Source organism: Ursus americanus, chromosome 3, assembly GCF_024610735.1.
Source record: "Ursus americanus isolate L20-20 chromosome 3, mUrsAme1.1.p, whole genome shotgun sequence".
NCBI classification, from domain to species: Eukaryota; Metazoa; Chordata; class Mammalia; order Carnivora; family Ursidae; genus Ursus; species Ursus americanus.
Window position 1 is genome coordinate 44500721 of NC_142129.1, and position 20701 is coordinate 44521421.

General features: G+C 55.9%; 1 protein-coding gene and 2 pseudogenes across 2 annotated transcripts in view; all 3 read right to left on the reverse strand.

Moving 5' to 3' along the window:
• Positions 1–2397: 2397 nt before the first annotated feature.
• The window catches only part of MINDY4 (MINDY lysine 48 deubiquitinase 4), a 103202-nt gene continuing 84898 nt past the window's right edge, over positions 2398–20701 (reverse strand). For both annotated transcript variants that reach the window (XM_045792919.2, XM_087860934.1), the window contains exons 15-18: positions 19126–19287; positions 13092–13272; positions 12460–12532; positions 2398–2828 (exon numbers count right to left, since the gene is read on the reverse strand). In XM_045792919.2, coding sequence (XP_045648875.1) covers positions 2780–2828; positions 12460–12532; positions 13092–13272; positions 19126–19287 — 465 coding nt within the window. In that variant the 3' untranslated portion in view covers positions 2398–2779. The remainder of the gene's footprint in view (positions 2829–12459; positions 12533–13091; positions 13273–19125; positions 19288–20701) is intronic.
• Positions 4415–5055, reverse strand: LOC148110378 (oxysterol-binding protein-related protein 9 pseudogene; annotated as a pseudogene).
• LOC123789102 (oxysterol-binding protein-related protein 9 pseudogene) lies at positions 5512–6159 on the reverse strand (annotated as a pseudogene).

Sequence of the window (20701 nt, forward strand, 5' to 3'; positions counted from 1 at the left end):
TGAGGTGGGAAAGGTGTGACCTGCAGAACTGGGGAGGCAAAGACATGAGGGTGCTTTGCATGTTCAAATGCAGATCCTGCAGAAGGAAGACGCGGGTCTTCCTAAAAGGGGAAGGAGGCGGTTGACTTCAGCAGAAGCTGGGTGGGAGCAGGCACCGGGAGCCGCCAGAAGCAGCAGCCAGGGCGTGAATCATCCAACTCGGGAGAGGTCCCTAGGGACCAGAGGCCCGCATAGGAGCAGGGCGCGGGGGAGTTGCCACTAATGGGAGAGTATGGGCTTGAGTGGCCCTGAGACGGCTCTTAACGGCCGGAAGGGCAGCAGGATCGACTGGCTCTTTCCTCCTGAGACCAAGAATTCGCACCTCCCTGAGATTTGCTTGTTCACTAACCCAGCCCGAGTACGAGCACAGATGGGTGGCCACGCCCCGGCCGGTCCCGGGGAAGCCACTCAACTCTAGGACTCTTCACTTATTCTGGGGAATTCAGGAGGCTGTTAGTTCAGGTCAAGTAGACGCTCTCCCTGGAAAATTACACATACGTACATGAACACGAAGATTGTAATATAATTTGGGACGGAGTCTCTGGACCTACCTAGAGGTCTCCCCAGAAAACTCTGGGTCTCGGGTGGAGAACACCTGCCCGCAGGGAGGCACTGGCCTCTGTTTCATTCTTGCAGACCTGGAGCCGTACTGTGGGGCCTCTCTTGCTTCTGGACCTGGGAGAGGGTGGTGCTGGGGCTTTGCTCATCTTCCGTTCCAGGAAACCCCAGGCACGGGGCGTCAAACTGTGCATGTACCTGCATGTTGGCTTCTAGAAAAGCATTTCTATAATTTGTTGGAACTGCGTTTTTCAAGCAACGCTGGGAATATTTTGATTTCTTCAGCCCTGCCAAGGGGACCCTGGTCAGGAGGTTAAGTGAGTTTCATTGAAAAGACACACTTTTCCTTCCCAGGCTGATAAACAAGCCTGCTGCAAGGCAACTGACTTCCTCCACCGGTGCTCAGCTGGAGCGGCCTGTCTCTGGCCAAGGAAAACAAATGCATAAACATTTCGGGGACATATAGGAAGCATTTCTGCTGGACGCCTGCTGCGAATGGCCACTGGAGTTTACACAGCAAACCCCAGTGGGGCCTCCGCACAGCTTGGACAAAGCACGCCCTGCCCTCTCACTTCCCTCCCGGCTCCTCCCTGCTTCTCCCCAAAGACCCACAATAAGATAATACAACAATCCGGCCACGACTCGTGCCCAGGCCGCAACTCACGCCCGGCCCACAAGAGTGCAAAACAGGCCCTTAAGTTGTCACCACCAAACGCCTGGCACGTAAAGAGAAGGGGTCTCCTTTTAGCCAGCGCTGCAGAGGGAACACAGTCCCTGAGCTGCTCGCATCCTGAGCACTGGGGGGGCAGGGGAGCACACAGAGGCTGGGGACCAGCCACCATCCAGTGTCTACGACTTTCCCGGGCCTCTCCCTGGGCCGGGGCAGACACGGGAGGAGCTCACACCCCAGTCCTTCCATGCAAACACCCACCTCTGCAGGGCCTGCTCTGAGCTCCGGCCCAAGTGCTTGGGGGCGCAGCCGAGGCCAGCACTGGGCCACACTGTTGAGCGTTCTGCCCTCATGCTGCTCCCGGCTCCTCCCATGGACAGGCTCGTGCCAGAGGCTCCCGGAAGCCAGTGCTCTGCCTCTGGGTGCCCTTGCTCAGTCCTGCTATTGGGAGCCATTGCAGAGTCGGGTCCTTAACTTCATATTCCCTTTCAAAACCAGTAGGATGTAAACCTATGGAATTAAGGAGGCTGCAACTATACAAATTTTCCTTTATAAGTGACTGTGTTTCTCCCATTCACATCTATCCCCACCTTGCTCTGGAACATGAGGGTCTCCCCAGGCTCTGCCCACCCACATTTCAGGCCGTTCTCTTCACAAGTGCCTTACTGCAGCCACCGGGGCCGGGGGGAGGGACCACACCTGGTCCCTCTGCTCATCCCCATCTTATTACCCTCTGTGGCCAAGAGGTCCCTCCCTAGAAGGTTTTTTTCCCCCACATCCACTCGGCCAGGTCACAAGACCATCCTCCCAGGGCCTCACGGGGATCCAGATCTGTCCTGAGACAGGCTCCCAGGTGGCCTGAGTTGTTCCTGGTCAGCACGGCTTACAGAGCCTGCTGCCTCAGACCTGGGGCTGATCCAGAGAACACAGGCTAGACTGGAAGCCCCGCCAGTGACACTGCTAGACCAGAGGGCATCGACGCCCGCAGAGACCCTCATTAGGTAGGTGATGTCTTAGCTCACAGGTCCTGGGGCCCCTCCACCAGCCCTGTTCCCGCGCCAGCCATGAACCACCCAGACCTCATGCTTCCTTTGCCACAACAGAACGAATGAGTCTCTCCATCCTTGGCATGGGTTTGAGTCCTGCTTTATAGAAAGCCAACTACTAGAAATAACGAGCCCAGGGTACCTGGGCTGACCATATCACAGGCTTGACGAGAGGACAGGTGGCCCAGCGGGGAGTAAGGGAGGGATGCAAACAAAAAGCGCAGAGGTGGTCCAATCCTTGGCAGTCATGGCTCGGCTGGGAGGGAGCCATATAGCAGCACTCTGGGCCCTCATCACAGTCCTGGGGGCCCTTCATGGAAGGGGCAGGGAGGTTCTGGATGCTTCTGCAGCATTGTCGGCCCAGATGGGGGTGACACTCTTCTGAGAGCCTTGTCCTGAGGCCTGGGGCTCAGTTGTCACCTCCAGCAATCAGCGGTGCAGCCATAGGCTTAACCCACAGGAAGGGTCACAGGATGGGGTCTGAGCCGTTCCAGTTCACCGATGCCCCCTTCCACCTACAAGCAGAGCAACAGATAAAGCATTAGCGCTGCAGAGGCCCACAAAGGAGCCAACTCTTGCCCTCACCCACCTGAAGCTCCTGTCTCAGGGGCTTTGAGGATTTCTGGTTCCAACTTCCCTACCTCTCCTCTCCACACTCACACACGAACATATACACCAGGCCCTTGCACAACACAAATACACCTAGGACCCCAGAGAGCCGCAGAGAAGACAGAAGTGGCAGGCCATTCATTCATTCATCCATTCATGCCACAAGTGTTTCCCGAGAACCTCCTCTGTGCCGGGCACTGCAGGGCCCTGAGCTGATGGGAGCGATCCACACGCACATGGATCCAGCCGCCTCCCAGCGGTGCCTGATGGTGGTACTTGAAAGCACATGGGAAGACCTAGATAGGGAGAATCCTGGAGTGTTCCAGGTGCTGGAGCCTAGAAAAGGAGGGAGAGAGGCGCGGCCCAGGGTGGGAAGCAGGCAACGCAGCACGCACAGGACCTGGAAGGATTGTGGGCTTTGCTCTAAGAGCCACAGGAAGCCAATGAAGGGCTGGGATCAGGTCAGTAAAACACAGATTTGCATTTTTTTTTTAATTACTTGAAGCCTTTTTTTTTTTTTAAGATTTTATTTATTTATGTGACAGCCAGCCAGCGAGAGAGGGAACACAGCAGGGGAGTGGGAGAGGAAGAAGCAGGCTCCCAGTGGAGGAGCCCGATGTGGGACTCGATCCCGGAACGCCGGGATCACGCCCTGAGCCGAAGGCAGACGCTTAACGACTGCGCTACCCAGGCGCCCCAATGAAGTCTTAAGAAGCAGTATCATTAACTATAGTCCAGGGTTAGATACAATTTAATACTGGTTCAATTCAAAATAAAAGTTATTGGAGGTGCGACCACAGAATGACCCAATACTTTTTTTTTTAATTTTGTATTCATTTATATATTTTTGAGTTGGGGGAGGGGCGGGCAGAGGGGGAGAGAGAGAGCATCCTAAGCAGGTTCCACATCCAGCGTGGAGCCCAATGCAGGGCTCACTCTCACGACCCCGAAATCATGACCTGAGCCTAAATCAAGAGTCAGACGCTTAACCGACCGAGCCACCCAGGTGCCCCCCCAACACCTGATTTTAATATCTGGCACACTAGTTTTCTAAAGCAACTCAAAGGAATCACATTTCTAGCGGATGGAATATTCCTGCAAGACCTGGCCTTGGGTATGTAATACACAGACATACGTCCTGAGATTACAGGGCTGCATACACCCACAGCAGTGCTAGGTGCAGGGCTCGAAACCGGGCTCCCGAAATGCTTTCCACAGCGTGAGGCTCGGGGAGGGAGCAGACTTTTTCAAAACCTGAAGTTTTTCTTCCAACCGAAGTCGACATCTTCATGGCCGACAGAAGAGGGGAACAAAGGAAGCTCTCCTCATTTTAACCGTGCTTCTGCCTTGGAAATTCCAGTCTCCCTGAGGGGGGACCCGCGACAGGCGAGTGAACAGGGTCTCCCAGAGGAAGACTGTTGAACCTCCCAACTGAATGTTCAGAAGCACCACGAGGTCTCAGTGCTGGTTCTAAACCCAACCTTCTCCACCTTCACGAAGAACCAGACTCCCTCTGAACTTCTTTCTCCTTCCTTCCGCAGGCTTCTGCTCTTTGTCTTTCTTCACGTCCGAGCCTTGCCTCAGTCGCCGCATCAAAGTCTCTGGCTTTTAGGCTGAGGGGCACAGCCTTCCAGAAGCAACGGGACTCATACTCACTCTGCTCTTACCCAACTACTGTCCTCTGGATTACAGGCACCTTCCGGGTATCTGTAAAGACTGTATTTTCCACTGTCGAATTTTTTGCACACCTTAGACCATCCATTCCTCTTCGAATGAGCAAAAAGATTTCTTGACATTTGAAGACAAAAAATCTTAGCGGCAATTCCGTGTGTCTTGCTCCCACGGAAAGGTTTGGTGTGGGAGATATTTGTGTATCGTCTGTTTTGGAACAATTACTATTCCATTGTTCTCCTAGCTCCACCCAGCACAATGTGAGGATAGACGGAACATGAAAATGTGGTGTTCGTCACAGTCTAGACGCAAGACACAGCCCTGACCTGTGTTGTGCACGCCAGTCGACGTCCTGAGACATTTTTATCCAGTCTATATATGAACGCTGAATTGCATCTTTTCGTTAAAATCCTCAGCATAAAAGGCTCAAATAGGTGGATAGAAGAAAACCTGCCAAGTCATGACTGCTACACTGTTTTAGAAAACGAGTCCTTCAAAACTAGCTCTGCGTGCTCTTCAGAGTCATTGGCAATGCCCTGTGACGCCAAGAGAGCCCATCCAAAGTGGGGCGGGATGGCTTTTACAGCCCACCCTTTCCTTTCTGTGTGAAAGGCTGGGAGATAACTTTCATACCCGAGCCATTCGACCCCTGGGATCCTTCTGGTCACAGATGCTCGGAAGCAGGTCCGGACGTGCAAAAACGTTTGCTCACATTTCTCAGTCTTTTCTCCAGACTAATCATTGAAAGAACTACCTTAGCAAGACATATTCCAAACATAACCTGTGACGAGACACATAGCCATCGACACTGCATCCCCTTCATCGTCAGTCGTGTCATGGGAATCGAAACGGTTGGCACCGTTGTTCCCCTGGCTGGGGGCTGGGGGGGTTAAGTGATCCTGTGGTGTCCAGGTGCTTTCAACTATTTTCTGAGCTGCTAGGGGTCAGCACTGGGGCAGACCCAGACGGATCTATTAGATGCTCTGGGGTGGAGCCACTTACTTGATGGACTCCATCAGCGTCAAAGCATCTATCACTGCTCGGAGAAGAGGCACTGGGACTGTATCTGGAGACTACTCAATGTGGCTGCAAGAAGTCAGACCACACCGTGGTCATCAAGGGCCCATTGCCCGCACTGTTTGGTGCTAGAGACTGATGATGTCACAGGGTAGCCCCTACAGGGTCCAGTCAGTAGGGAAGATGGATGCAGCTGTCAGCTGCACAACGGAGCAGGGTCTGGAGGGTAAGACAGGCTGGGAAGGCACTGTGCCGATCACAGGTTCCAAGGGTCTAGGCTGACCTACTGCACCAAGTGGTTTAATAGTGCTTCAGCAATACGCAGCGATGGGACTCGGGCCTTAGTCGGGTCTACCATACAACTTGAGATTTTCAATTTTATTTCTCTGTTCATCATCTTTGCAGTTTTGAAGCATGTAACTAAAATTTATAGGTAAGCCTATATAGGTAAGCCTCAGCCTCTGTAAGTTTCTTATCAAAGTCTTAGACACTAGGGCTATATCCTGAATCCAGACCCCCAGAAAGCAGCAGAAAGGAGGAGAGCAACATTCTGCCTGTAGCCTAGCTCCAGGCAGGCATCAGGTCCCAGATTGCAAAGGGAAAACTATTGCCCAGACCAGAGCGGTTTCTTGCCCCAGTTGTGGCAAGAATGGGCGGGGAAGGGGGGGGGGGACGGGAGTCAGAAATACACCAGACTTCTTGTATTGCTATAAGATCTACCCTCAGCCTGGCCCCCAAAACCCTTCTCTCATCCCTCTCCAACCCTCCCAGCCTTCACCCTCCCCACTCTGACAGGCAGAGAGAAGTTCCTCCTACGAGCTCCCAATCTGCAAATATCTCAGATCCTGGCAACATGGGGTGTGGCTTCAGTGTAGGGGTGAGTCATATTTGTCTACTACTAGAGACATCCATTCCATACCAACAGCCACTGAGTCTTACAGTTAGGCGGTGGGGGTTAATGCTTAGTTTTGAGGCTTTTTACCAAGGTAACTAACCCACCCCAGCCCAGCCAACGGGTGCCAACGGTGGGGAGAGTATTAGAAGCAGCAGAGAAGAGCAGTTTACAGTTGATAGAAAATCAAAGCAGAGATGTTTTTAAAATGGCAAGGGCTGAGATGCAAGGCTGCTGTGTTTGTGTGGGGATGAATGGTTCCCCGGCAGGAAAGTCCACGGCCAATTACAAGGACAGTAAACAGAGCTGTGCGGATACAATTAGGGGCTGGCAGAGGGAGGGCAGGGATGACACGGACCCGCAGTGTAGCAGGCAGAACGAAAGCTCACTCACGCAGGGTTAGTTCAGGAGGCTGAGCATGAATGTTTCCAGCAGGCTTTCTCGACCTCAGACCACTGACACTGTGGGCTAGGTAAATTTTGTTCTGGGGGCTTATGCGTTGTGGGATGTTTGGCACCCTCCTCCCCAGCCGCAATACCCAAAAGATGTGTCCCAACATTGCCACATACTCCCTGGGGGCACAACATCACCTGGTTGAGGACCACTGGCTTAGGGGTTGAGCTCCGTGAAGACGCTGTGGTCCCTGGAGCTTGGGGAGGCTCAGCATCACAGAGAGGGCACACAGAGGGGCCACAAATGAGGCCCTGCCGTCCCTCCCCAGGGCCGTAAAGCACAGCAGTTACCTGCCTCCCCAGACTTTCAGCATTGATGATACTCGAGTATCTCAGGGGGAAGATGCCTAGTAGATATCAGCAAGGAGAAGGGCACAGGCCAGGTTTTAAAGCCCCCAGAGCTGACCAGTAGAAATACACCACGGAACTCCTCTTGCTCACTACAGATTTGCAGACAAGCATCTGTTGTGCAAGCTCCCCTTCCTGTGCTCCAGCCACTGGGAGCCAGAACGCTCTGGAATGAGCCCCGTAGGCTGTCTCTCCCCTGCGGGCCTTGGCCTGTGCTGTGCCCTCCACCTGGAACCACCATCCCTCATCCCCACCCCCACCCCCACTCTTCATGATCAGATCCAGGATTCCTCCTTCCAGAAGTGTGCTCTGACCCCCAAGCAGCCTGGGGGTCCTCTCTCAGCACCATATTGTCATGGGGCCTCCCTCCCGCACCAGACCATGAGCCCCTCAAGGACAGAGCTGGTGTCACTCGCCTCTGTCCCCTCCAAGACCTCTTAGTGCCAAAACACGGGCTCCCGGGGGTCTTGCTACATGAACACACCCCTCCACAGGAGCTGCTCCTCCTGGAGCCCCCAGGGGCCCAGTGGGGAAGCCCGTCTTTGTTCACACTGCACTCTGCCTTGCCTTTGACCAGGGCAGTCACAAAGCCCAGCCCACGGCCCTTGTCCTCTCTTGTCCCTTCCCCTCTGCCTCCTCCTGATTGTTCCTCCTCCCTACATACCCCCGTGCGCCCCTGTGGTCTCCAAGGGAAAGGGAATGCTTCTGCCTCTCTTTTTTCAACCTCACAACAGCTCAGGGAAGGGATCCTTCTACATCACCAACAGATGAGGAAACTGAGGTCTGGAGCAGAACCAAGCCTTCTGGGAGTCATACACCATGATGGCAGCAGAGCCAGGGACTGAGGTCTCCAGACTCCTGTTCTGTACTCTTCCCTTGCATCATGGCGTTGAGTGTTCTGTGAACCCAACCAGGGCAAGGAACACAATGGGCAAGTGTGTGTGTGGGTTGCAGGGCAGGGAATCGGAAGAGGGCAGTTGGGGCCATGGGGGCACCCAGGGAACCCTCCTTTGGTGGGTGAGAGGTACTGGGAAGAGGGTACCTGGGCAAAGAGGGTGTCAGCTGAGGCATGAAGACTGGCACAGCACCCCCCCTCCCCCGGCGGGTGGGGATACAGCTGAGGGACCTGGGCACTCAGCTCCAGCCCCTGGAAGACACTGTTCCCAGCTGAAATTATATTTTCAATTTCTTGTCTGAGCCTCCAAACAGAAACATCTGTGGCCCAGCCCCAGGCCCTGGTTATGAGTTCTTTCCTCTTTCCTCTGGACCACTGACAACTGTTTAATTTTCTCCCACTCTGGCTAGGCTGGAAGCTCGAGAGGTCACTGTGTGTGTCTTGTTTGGAAATGACCATAAATGAGTCTGTTTTTGCTGTGATGGTCACAGAACAGCAGGAACTGGGGGGCGGGGGGTGGTGGGGGACAGACCCCACATTCCTGACACAAGCATAGGTAATGGGAGACTCCCTGAGGCCCAGATGTGAGTCACACTTGAGAGCAGAGGTGGCACGGGACCTGGGACCATTCGACTTAGGATGCTCTTCCCCAAAGGCAAAACCAACAGTCTGTCTTGTGTAATGTCACTGTGGCAACAAAGCCAGGTGGCGGGAAATCACACTGCCCGCTCAGTGACCTTCCCCTGGGCTGGGACGGTACAGGCCTATGCTTCAGGACCTGCTTTGTTTGTGACTCGAGGTATGGCCGGGGGCACGGGGCTGCACTCTGGAGACCCCCCTCTGTGAAAAGAAGGGCCATATCAGGTAGTGTCTAAGGGCCTTTCTGTGGATCTCAGCAAGCTGCCAGACGGCCAGGGATGTGGCGTGCTTCCTGATCGGTCCGGATGAGCATCAGAGATCCTTTGGGGGTAAGATGGCTAGGTTTAAGGGTAGGCAGCACATCTCTGCCTGGATTAGGACACAGTGGATCATGAACTTGACTTCTATTCAATTATGAACTCTCCGAGAGCAAGGACCCAGGGTCTTATCTGGCTGTTTCTTCCATGGAGTCCAGCCCAGGGATTCCATGAGTTGAAGTGATGGGCTCAGGGGCCTGGTCGATCCTGTGGTAATGACCTGAGACATGGCCTGAGTTCAGGCCATGGTGCCACATGTACCCCCTTCCTGTCAGGGTGGGGACCTCCTATGGGCAGCAGGGCTCATCCCCCAAGAGGCAGGGCCCTTTCTCCCCAGGGTCTTCACTGACCTTGAAGGCCACTTTCCCAAGTTTCTCCCTTTGAGCTGTTCGAGAATCTGGGATGAAAACAAAACTCAAAGCCTTTGTAATCCAACCCCTTGGAACAGGATTCCAGGAGGCTGGGCCTGCTGTTTCCCATTACAGTGGTATGTTATCTGATGGGTACTGGGGGGAGAAGGGGGAACCAGCATTCCCACTATTCACTCACCCACTCAGCTTTTCTGAGAATAACGCTGGGAAAAATCTCACCACATTAACTGCCCAGGTGGCCCCACCATGGTGGGGCAGGTGACAGAGGTCATAGAAGAGGCAGGCAGCTGGTTTTGGGAAAGTCCTAGCAGAGGATGGATACTCCTACCTGGGGGAGGGTGTGGGATGGGAAGGAAGGACCCCTGGCCAGGAGTATTACAGCAGCCCGGGTGCTAGAGGCTCAGCACTTTACCTGACCTCTGCCTCACAAGGCAGCCAGAAAGGGCCACAGAGGGGTAGGCACTGCCCTCACCAGGCACCAGAAGTTCTCAGAGTGTGGTCCTGGGACAGCAGCAGCAGCAATTCCCAGACACTCCCCAGATATGCCGATTCCCAGGCCCCACCTAGCTCTGCTGAACCAGAACCCCTGGGGGTAGGACCACTGATGCGTGCTTTACCACACCCTCCAGGGATGTCTGCTAAAGCCTGAGGACCACACTCTAGAGAAAATCTTTCCAATGGCTGAACCACAGATGGAGACAGGTGTGTCAGAGTATCGATCCCTACATCCATCAGGGGGCTGGCTGGATTCTGGGCCAACAGAGTCCCCAGGACAGTTGTCCCTAACCTTGTGTGCTGCACACATGTGGTTTTCTATCTGTGACAAAGAACTAGGAAGCATGGCTAGAGCCTTGTCCCCACGCCCTGACAGTGAGCAGGGACAGAAAAGGGCAGGGCAGGGACTCAGCCTGGACTATATGCCCCAGGCCAAGGACTCGCTCCTGGCTGCAGGCAGTGACCCCAGTTTCCCCCATCATTTCATGGCACACGGCTACAGCTGGGATAGGCAGGGCCCTGGCAGAAGGGGACAGCTGACAACACAGGAAGAGGCACTCTGGGCCAACGACGCTCATGCTCAGATGACCCTGGACTGAGCTCCCCAACAGACCAGAGCCCCGAGTCATTGTCAAGCACTGGACAGTAAGGGCCAAGCCCAGAAAGTCCAACCCCTGGGCCCACTGGAGGTACTGGTGAGTCCTGCAGTGGAACCATTCTTGGGAAAAGAGGCGTTATTCCAGATGGGGTCATGGAGAGGTCCCGGGTGGTGGTCCCCCATCCCCCCTACAGAGACAGATGGAGGCCTTCGGAATTGGGGAGGTGGGCGGACCCTGTGCCCAGGGTGTGGTCCCAGCCCTGCTTGGCAGGCCCACCTGCAGGAAGGATGCCCTGTGGCCTCCCGCCCCATCCTGCGGAGGGTGCCAAGGCCAGTGTCACCTCCTTTTTCCACTGCTGCCCTTCTCTCATCACCTGGAATGAGTGGCCCTTTGTACATGAAAGGAAAGTGGCCTGCATGGGCCTTTAATCCTCCCGACGAAAGAAAAGCCAGCACATGACCCCACAAGAATGCTTTGTCCCTGGCTTGGTGGGCGGGCAGGCGGACGGATGAACAGATGGATGAATAGATGGGGCCTAATGAGGATGTCCCAACGTCTCCCGCATCCCCTCCCTGGTGTTTCCGCTGTGATCGTGGCTCCAGTCAAGGGCTCACTAGCCTGCGGGTAAGCAGCACCCGGAGGCTGCAAGCGAACCCCCTGGATCGCAGGTGGTCAGTGCCCCAGGGCCTCAGCATTATCCATGTCCTCCACCCCAAGTTAATCACTTCACAGTCAGGGACACAAGGTTCTGCCTGAGGTCACACTGTGGCACGGGCCACTAAGACAGTAACAGTGAGAGCTGTTTACAGAGCATCTGGCGGGATACCGGGTGCTCTCACAACAGCCCTGCACTTGGCTCTCCCATTTTCCCAGTCTTACAGTTGACAGTGTGAGGGACACATAGGTGAAGTCCGACAGCTCATGGCCAGAAAGTGGAAAGGATTCGAACTCTAGAGCCCACACTCACCACGTGTGAGTTCTAGAGCTTCCCCCAGAAGGCAATGGAATGCAGACCTCCTCCCTCCCTCTTCTGCTCCCCCCACTGCACCCTGAGGCCTCCAAGTCATTACCCAAAGGCTTTGTGAAGGGCCTGCCTGAGGCTGGGGGGAAAGGGACCAGAGCTCCAACCCCATAGCCCTCCAGAGGACTGTTCCCAGCACTGGGGCCTGGTCAGTGGGCTCGTGAGTGAAGTGAGCCCCAACTTACGCTGAGCCTGAACTGGAATTGGGGAGTCAGGAACCCCCCACCCTGTGTCTGAGGCTACAGGGCACCTCTGCTTGGGGTTCAGAGGGCCCAACCCGCACCAACAGAGTGACTGGGGCTGCTCGTCCCGGACGCAGAGGGCGCCTTTGCTGCAGGAAGCTATCTCAGAGCTACACCCTGGGGGCCACTGAGGAGCTAGGCACTCCCACCTTCCTATCCTGCTCAAACACCTCCTACCCCACCCCTCCCCCACCTGTACCGAGACCTGTCCTTCCTCCTGACTGGGCCTAACAGCCCTCACCACACGTGCTGGGGACTGCCGTGAGCAAGGACAGACCTCAAGTAGCAGCTACTCACACTACCGCCCCTGCCACAGGGGCAGCCTCAGAAGCTGTCTGAAGACACAGTCCCCTCCCAGACCACGCACTTCTCCACTTGGGCCACAGAGACCACAAAATGCTACATACAAACCAGCCCCAAGCACTGCGTCTTTCCAGTCTGCGGAGGTCCTGCCTCACCACAGACTCTTAGTTGGGGCAATCCAGAAACCCATCCTCCTTCCTGCAGGTATGACTACCCCCCACCACACCTCCCAGCCACTCAGTGAGCTTCCAGAGGCAGAGCGAGACCCGACTCACCTGGTTCTGATGCAGAGTTCAAGGGGCGGGACGAGGTCGTTGTCTTTGTCCTCCGGGATGGTCTGGGTGGTGTCTGGGGGCCGAGAGAGACACACACACACACTCATCAGCCCCGGGCCTGAGCTTGCTTTAAGGTCATCACCAACAACCCAGCTCCTGGGACCAGACTCTTCTGGCACCTGCCCCGCTTCTCCCCATGACTGGACCCATCCTTATTCCTGCTCATTGGTTCTCTCCTGGACAACAGCACTCTCCTCACAGCCTCCCACCCCCAGTCTCCACCCCTCCCCCCTGCTCTCCATCAGCTACCAGCATAATTCGTTCTAAAAACACATCAGATCCCATCACTCTCCTGCTCCAAAACCTTCCATGGCTCCTCACTGCCTGCAGAAGAAAACCCAAACTTGCCGGCATGGTATCCGGGGCTCCCTACTCTGTGGTCTCACATTCACCGTACCCCTCTAATGCCACCAGTTTCTCAGGGCCCCGCTCTGGCTCGTCCTGCAGGAGGATGCGCCTACACCCGCTCTCGGATCCCCCAGTGCAGACACGGGTCTGCGGGTCTGCATTGCTCTCTGACTGCCCCGAGGACGTGCGAGGGCCGAGGACGCGGGCCAGTGGGGGCGGCGCACCGATGCTCAGCCGGATCTGCTCCTGCTGGTTGGCCAGGCCGTCGTAGTAGTACAGGTCGAAGAGCCGCTCGGCCCTCCAGTCTCGCAGGAGCTCTGGCTGCAGGCCGAAGAGCACGCTGAAGTGGCTCTCACTGCACACCACCCAGATGGGGAACCTCGGCGTCTTCAGGAAGCAGCCCACCTGCCAGAGGGACAGGGAGTGGTCAGAGACGCACGTGCTAGCCCCAGGGAAAGGGCCTGAGCATCTTCCATCTGACCCAGGCCTGGGCTGAGCTCAGAGAGCTCTGTTGGGGATCGCGGCCTCTGAACCAGGCTGGGAGCCCCTTGCGCAGCTCACAGACACAGCTTGTCTCCCGGAGGCGTCCCCACCACTTTCAGGGGCTTTCTCTCACCCACGGTCACGCCGCGAGGTACCCTGGCCTGAAATCCGGGCATCCCCGCTGCTTCCTCCCCCACACCTAGCTGGCTCACGGGGCTGCCCATCCCGTCTGCAGCCAGCTGCTCCTCCCCAGACGATGACCTTCTCACCTGTTCTTCCACACCCGCACCCCGCAGCCGCACCAGCCTCTCACCAGTCCTCGAACACGCCAGTGAGGCCGGCCCCTGGGCCTGTGCACCCACTGCCCCCATCTAGAGTGCTGGGACACCTCTCCTCCCCTTCCAGGTCCTGCATCACCCAAACTACCCAACCAGGGAGCAGGACTCACCTCCCTCTAGCTCCCCGGTGGGGGTTACTAGGTAGCGGGTACTAGGTACCAGGTACCCGCCTTCTCTCCCGCAGCGCATCACTGCCTCCCCAGGATGCACCGGCCTGCCTCCTGCACACCGGACTATGCCCTCAGCACCAAGGGCAGGGGTCAGAAGTCGACATGAGCAAATGTTTGACGAGTGAGAGTCCTCATGCATGAAGTGGAACTCCAAATAGGTAGGACTTTACCTTGAAGACAGGTGGGCTTGGAGCCACGGGGAGAAGGGAGAGGGGGGACTCTGGGTGAGCAGTCTGTGGGGGGTGCCAGGAAGGCCTGTCCAGAGATATCCGGGGACTAGCAGGGCATTCGGGAAAGAGCACAGGGAGAAGAGGAGGATAAGGAGCTGGGACTTTCTGATGAGAGACTCCCTTGCAAAGCACCCCGCCGAGGGGTGTTCAAGGAAGGCAGCTGGCAAGGAACGTGCCCCAGGACCTGCAGTGCTGCCGCTCTTGGAGCGGTGGGGGCCCACTGCACAGTCGCCCATGGGCCTGGCTGGCTCTGCCCCTCAGGCTGGCTGGTCCTATCTGTGCTCTCTCCCCATCACCTGTGACTCCCTGGGGCAGCACCTCTCCCTACCCCAGGCCCTGCTTTATTCAGCTCTGTGCATGCCATGGGCCAGGCTGACTCTGGCCTAATCCCCACCAGCCTCACGGAGATGTTTGCATGCTCAGGTATTTACAGCCACAGCCTGCGGATTAAGGAAAGAATGGGAATTATTTTTCCAGTGGGGAGAAGGGCATACTTTCTCCGGCCTGTCACAGAAGAGTGGCCGAGCGGTCTTCCTGGGGCCCCTTGGAGCCCTCCTGGAAGCTGACTCTGGGCTGGAGTGTCTCGCAGGGGGGCTGTGCTCAGGTCCCTAGTGAAACACTTGCCCATGAACAGGTGCCTCCACCAGAGGGTAGGATGGCGATCTTCACAACATGTTCGCTTTCCCATTTTCCAAGCGTCCCGCCCCGCCCCCGCCTGGCCAGTAGGGCCCTCAACCCCAGCCCCTTGTGACATTAAAACGTGACGACAAAGCTCTCTCCTCGGTGGATGTGGGGGAATTAGATGCCTTAGAGCACGCGGCTGGACGTGCCTAAACCCCACTGCAAACTTGGCTCCCACTCCAGGCTCAGAAGAGGCTTTTCTGGTGAGGGCCTCACCTCGAACAGGGAGCCTTCTCGGGGACCCAGGGCTCGTTCACTGCAGGAAAAAGAGCCATGCAACCTGCCAGGGGGCAGGCGTCTACATAATCAGCCACCCCGAATTTTCCAGCAGAGGGGACAAAAGGGCAGCTTGCCATTTATTCAACGGTCAAAAGATTACGGGCAAAAAAAAAAAGCTGCCCAGAGACTTTATAAATGAGTTTTCTCATTCAGGAGCCCCCTCCAAGTGGGTGACATTTTCCAAAAATGAAATTCACTTCCTCTGGGTTCAGAGGTAGGTGACCGAAGGCCCAGGGCAAGGAGGAAGGGTGGGGGGCACATTTCCTTCAGTACAGTCTGAGGCTTTCTCCAGGGAGGGGACCAGACAGCACCATTAGGAATCACTTTTAAAGGGGGGGGGGTTCTTAAATCTTTTGCAGGGGCGAGGTGAGTGAATGCCCCCGCACCCAGCGGTGGACGGCCAGCTCAGAAGCCCTCATTTAAAAGAACCAACATCTGACCGCTGGCAGAATCGCCGTCCGTCATCTGTAAGGGCAACGGTCATTCAACACGCCTTATGTGCCAGTCCCAGACACTATGCTCGATGATGGCGTTACAGCAAAGAAGGAAACAAGACCAGTCTTGTCCTGGGGGGGGGGGGGGGGCTCACTGGATTAATAGGGAAGACAGATAGTCATCAAACAGTCATACAGACGCATTTGCACTGCCCTGCCCCGAATCTAAGATGCCATCAGAATCACTATGTTTGCTTCACGAAGAAGCAAGCTGGCAGTTGAAGTCTGACACACCAGCGACTGCAACAGTGCCTCAAAATCTCAGAAACGTTCAAATGCACGCAAAGTTTGCATCTCAAAAGCAATGAAATGTGACATCTGGAACCAAGAGGAGGCCTATGAAGGAAAGCACTAAGATTCTGTGATGGAGGGGGACCAGGTGGCAGGGGACCATGAGAGCAGGCCCCTATTTAGACGGACTGATTAGGTCAGGAGAGGCTTCCCCTAGGAAGTGATATTTAAGTCAAAGCATGAAGGGAGGAAATGGCAGGGGCAGGTCTCATCGGGCCTTGTAGGCCGTGCTAAGTTGGCGCTTCCGGTCTCTGCATAAGTTAGCTGGGGCCACCAGAACAAAGTCCCACAGGCCACGTGGCTCAAACAACAGATTTGTTTCCTCACAGGCCTGGCGGCTGGACGTCCAAGATCAAGGTGTGGGCAGGACTGGTTTCTCCCAAGGCCTCCTCTCTCCTTGGCTTGCTCATGGCCGTCTTCTCTCTGTCTTCATGGGGTCTAAAGGCCCGGTTTCCAAATACAGTCACGTTCTGAGGTACTGGGTGTCAGGACTTCAACGTGTGAATCTGTGAGGGGACCTAACTCAGCCCCTAACGGTCTCAGAGGATGGGAAAACCACTGAGATGTGTGAAGCAAAGCCATGATGAGATTCAGTCTACTCTTTTAAAGCTCACAGTGTCTTCAGTGAAGGACTGGATGGGGGTGGGGACAGGTGTCCAGACCAGCAATGCTGGTGGCTTGGACCATGGTAGAAATGGACGGACCAGAGAAACGACTTAGGCTAGGAGCCACATGACCACCTGATGGGTTGGGCACGCTCCTGGGTTTGCGAAAGTGGGTGGATGGTGCTGTTTGCCGAGCTGGGGAAAACGGGAGGAGGACGCAGCTGGCAGAGCCCTTCCTGCCAAGCTCAGTCTTTGCTCAGGTCCCTTCATGAAGGCAGCAAGGAACGGGCCCTGTGGGGCATGGGGGAAGTGCTGAAGTTAAACTCCTGGTCCCATGCCTTCGTTCCCTGGACTGCCGGTACCCCCCACCACAATCACCAGGAGACAAGAGGGGTTGGCCTTCCCACTGCAGCCCTCATTACTGGGTCTGGGGTAGTGAGAGTGAGGTGCAAGTCCGATGGGCAAGACCAGTCCAGGGGGGTCATGGGGAGCCAATGGAGGTCCAGAACACACAGCCAGGCTGGGGCAGAAGGCTGGCTAGTTCAGCAGGGGATGCATTTCTTGGTCCAGAGCTTCCTCTGCTCCCCCCCAGGCACATCCAGAGTGTGGCTCATCTAATAAGCTCACCGATAGGCAGGACCTCCCTTACCCTCAGCCCCCACATATTCAGTGAGGGCTCTAGAACCAGGCTTCCAGCCAGAGGCTGCCGTGAGAAGCCCCGGACAGGCTGAATGATGGGCAGGCCCGCTTCTGCCATCTGTGAGAGAAAGCCTAAGCCTAAGAACAGCCCCACCATGGATGCCAAGCCCCAAGCTGTCCTAAATGCCAGATCTTCCCCGTTGTCACACTGGTGCTGCCCAGTGGAGGGGGACCAGCTCTGAGCACCGATGCTAAATCTCCCTGGATTCCTTCCACATCCAACACGGCCAACCATGTAGGACCAGAGGAATTCAGGGATAGAGGAGATGGCAGGTGGTGGTAAGGGAGAGGATAGGCTTTGTCTATACTGCCAGACCTCTGCCTTCTCCTTCAGATGCCCAGTCCTCAGTGAACTCTGCAGAGGAGAGAAGGCCTGAGGGTCCTTCCTTAGAAGCTTGCCGCCCCAAGGCAGAGGAGCAAACATCCTCTTGCTGCAGAGAGATACAAGCCTCAGTCTTCAGCCAAGCATATATCAGCAGACGGGGGTCTGTGTGGATTCAAGAATTTGGATCCTTGTAGGGCCTAAATTTCTTCAATCGGCATTTTATTCCAAGGGAAGGACAACCCCCAACTGATGTTCCCATCAATTACCCTCCACAGACCAAAGGAAAATAGTTTACTTTCTGACCAACACCCTCAACGCAAGAATGAAACCAGGGCTCATGGTAAGCCTGGGGATTCCATGAGCCTGGCCAAGGTTCCCTCTCTCAGCCCATGGAATTCCGTGCTGAATGCTTTCAGAGCCCACCCAGGGCTCGACACTCAGGGGCCCTGATGCTTCTCCTGGCCCACGTGGCCACATTCCTGGGCTCCCTCCTGACACCAGCAAATCAGGGAGGGAGCACTATCATTCTTTCCTCCCCAAGTCTGTGGAGCCCAGAGGTCGGCTTCCTGTCTGTGGGGGCAGGACCTGGGGGTGCAGCCACACCACATGGCCCATTAGCAATGGGGCAGCAAGCAGCCTGAACTTGTGATCAAGCTGAAAGGGCACCATGACACCAGCCAGAGAACAATGTCTTCTCTGACAACACGAAAACCAAGGCTCAGAAAAGGCCTAACAGCAGGCTAAGACAGGAACATGGGGCCCGGCACCAACTGCAGTCTACAGAGACACACAGTCACCTTACCCTGCCCAGCTTCACCAGGGGCCTGGCCCCTTCCAAGACCCTGGCTGCAGGGAGAGAGGAAGGAAAGGGGGCAGTACACTAGCAAACAGACTGAGAGGCCTGTTAGGGTTGAACTGTGCCTCCCCAAAAGATCCGTGGAGATCCTAGCCCCCAGAATGTGACCAACTTGGAATTAGGATTGTTGTGGATGTAACTAGTTAAGATGAGGTTAGCGGAGTAGAGTGGGCCCTTAGCCCAACACAACCGACATCCTCCTGAGAAAAGGAAAAGGCACACGGGGTGAAGATGGCCACGTGACAACAGAGGAAGAGACTAGAGTGATGAATCCACAAGCCAAAGAATGCCAAAGACTGCCAGAAAACACCAACAGCTAGAAGAGATGAGGCTGGATTCTCCCAATGGGTGTCAGCGGGGACACAGCCCTGCTGACCTCTTGATTTTGGACTTCTGCTAGGAGAACTTCTGCTCCAGGACAAACTCGTGTTGTTTTAAGCACCCAGTTTGTGGTGCTTTGCTGTGGTAGACCTAGGAAACTAGGACTATGGCCTAAGACCTCAGGTCCCCCATCCCCGGAGAAGACCCCATCCCAACACACACACACACACACACACACACACCCCAACTGCATCTGCTCGGACCCACAGTCACACTGGAGTCCCTCGGCTGGCTTTGGGTATGAATTCCATGCCAGTACTCGACGGCAGTGAAACCATACTTCCTCCCAAACCCTCTGTGATTGAGACTGGGCCAAATTCTGACCGGCTCCGGGAACTGGAGTTGAACTTCCCTGTCCCCGCCTTCCCTCTCTCTCGTGCCCGGGCGCCGGGCCCCTCTGTCTCGGGAGCCCTGAGCCCCCAGTACCTGGCACACATTGTAGTGCTCAAAGAGAGATAAGAACCCAATGTCACTGCGCGCAGTAATGCCTTTGAGCAGCGTGATGTTCCCGTTCCCAGAATCCAGCTCCACCACGTCGTTGAAAACATTGGACACCGCTTTCCCGGTCAGGAGCAGATTGACGAGTTCCTGTAGATGAAAGAAAGGGGAAAGGCTTGTCCAGGGGAGACTGGGAACAAAAAAAGTGGGGGTGGAAAAGGAAGGAAAGCAAGGAGGGAAAGAGCCCAAAATCACAGGGGGCTGGGACTTGGGAGTTCCCACCGGCCCCCAGAGAAAGCTGCCAGCGGTTCCCAGTTGAGCGACTCTAGGAACTCCTTGTGACCTCAATCCCACAGGCTCTCACCGAGCGCCAGCTACGCATGGGCCCCGGGCCTGAGCCCCAGGTGGCAGCAGGGGAGGGGGGTGCCCGGCGGCAGGGAAAGAATGGCTCCTGACCTCGGGCGTCCGGGCCTAGGGCGGGGAGCAGGTGCGTCCCTGCATGGCTGAAGCACAGTGTAGGATGTGACTGGGACTCTAACAATGTGTGCACACAGCCCTCCGGGGCCAGGCAGACACGGGACCACATGGCTGAGTCACAGCCACTCTGTGGAGAAGCCACATTTGGGTGGGTCTTGAAGGATGGCATTTTTTTCATAAACTTTATTTTGAAATAATTTTAGACTCAGAAGAATTTGTAAAAATAGTACAGAGAGTTCCTGTGCACCCTTCACCCAGCTTCCCCCAACAATAACATCTGACACAACCAGTGCCCGTTATCAACACCAGGAAGCGGACAATGGTGCAAAAACACCAAGAAAGCGACTCTAGGCCTTATTTGGATTTCACGGGAGATGGCAGGGTCTTCAAGCAGGGAGAGAGAGTGGAGGCCTGCAGAGGCAGACAGGAGGAGGCGAGGAAGCCCCAGACTGGGTTCTAGATCTGTCCCTGCCCTCATCAACCAAGTGGCATCACACATTCAGGGGCCACGTGACTTGTGCCGCACAGCCGACAGAGCGACAAGCCTGCTGACCCCAGAACCGGGTGATCAGTGACATGTGGAGCCCTGTTCCTCTGGCCGTCTCCTTCAGCCAGGGCCTCCTGCATCGAGGTGGTGGGAAGGGCCCTTCCTGCAGCAGGGCATCTAGGGGTCCAACCTCCTGGGAGGAATGAGGACCCTGGGGCTCACAGACAGGAGAGGATCTCCCCAAGCCACACAGCTAGTTAGTGACAGAGCTGGATTTCCACCCACATTTTTCAGCATCCTGCCTGGTGCCCTCCCCTCTCTCCTCACTTGTTACCCGCAGGGTACCACCTGGCCGCCGAAGATCCCAGAGGAACACTGGCCACTACGGGCCTGCTGTGCCACCGAGGAAGGATCCGAGTGAGCCCAGCCTTCGCACTTGGGCAGGCAGGACCCTCCGTCTGACCCACCCTGTCAGGGCCGGCATGCGCGGAAGGCCAGCAGGCAGCAATCGCCCCATGGTACGTGGGAATGGCCAGGATAGGCCGTTCCCAACATAAACTTTGGAGGGAAGAGTTCACAGAAGAGTTTTCCCCTGAATTA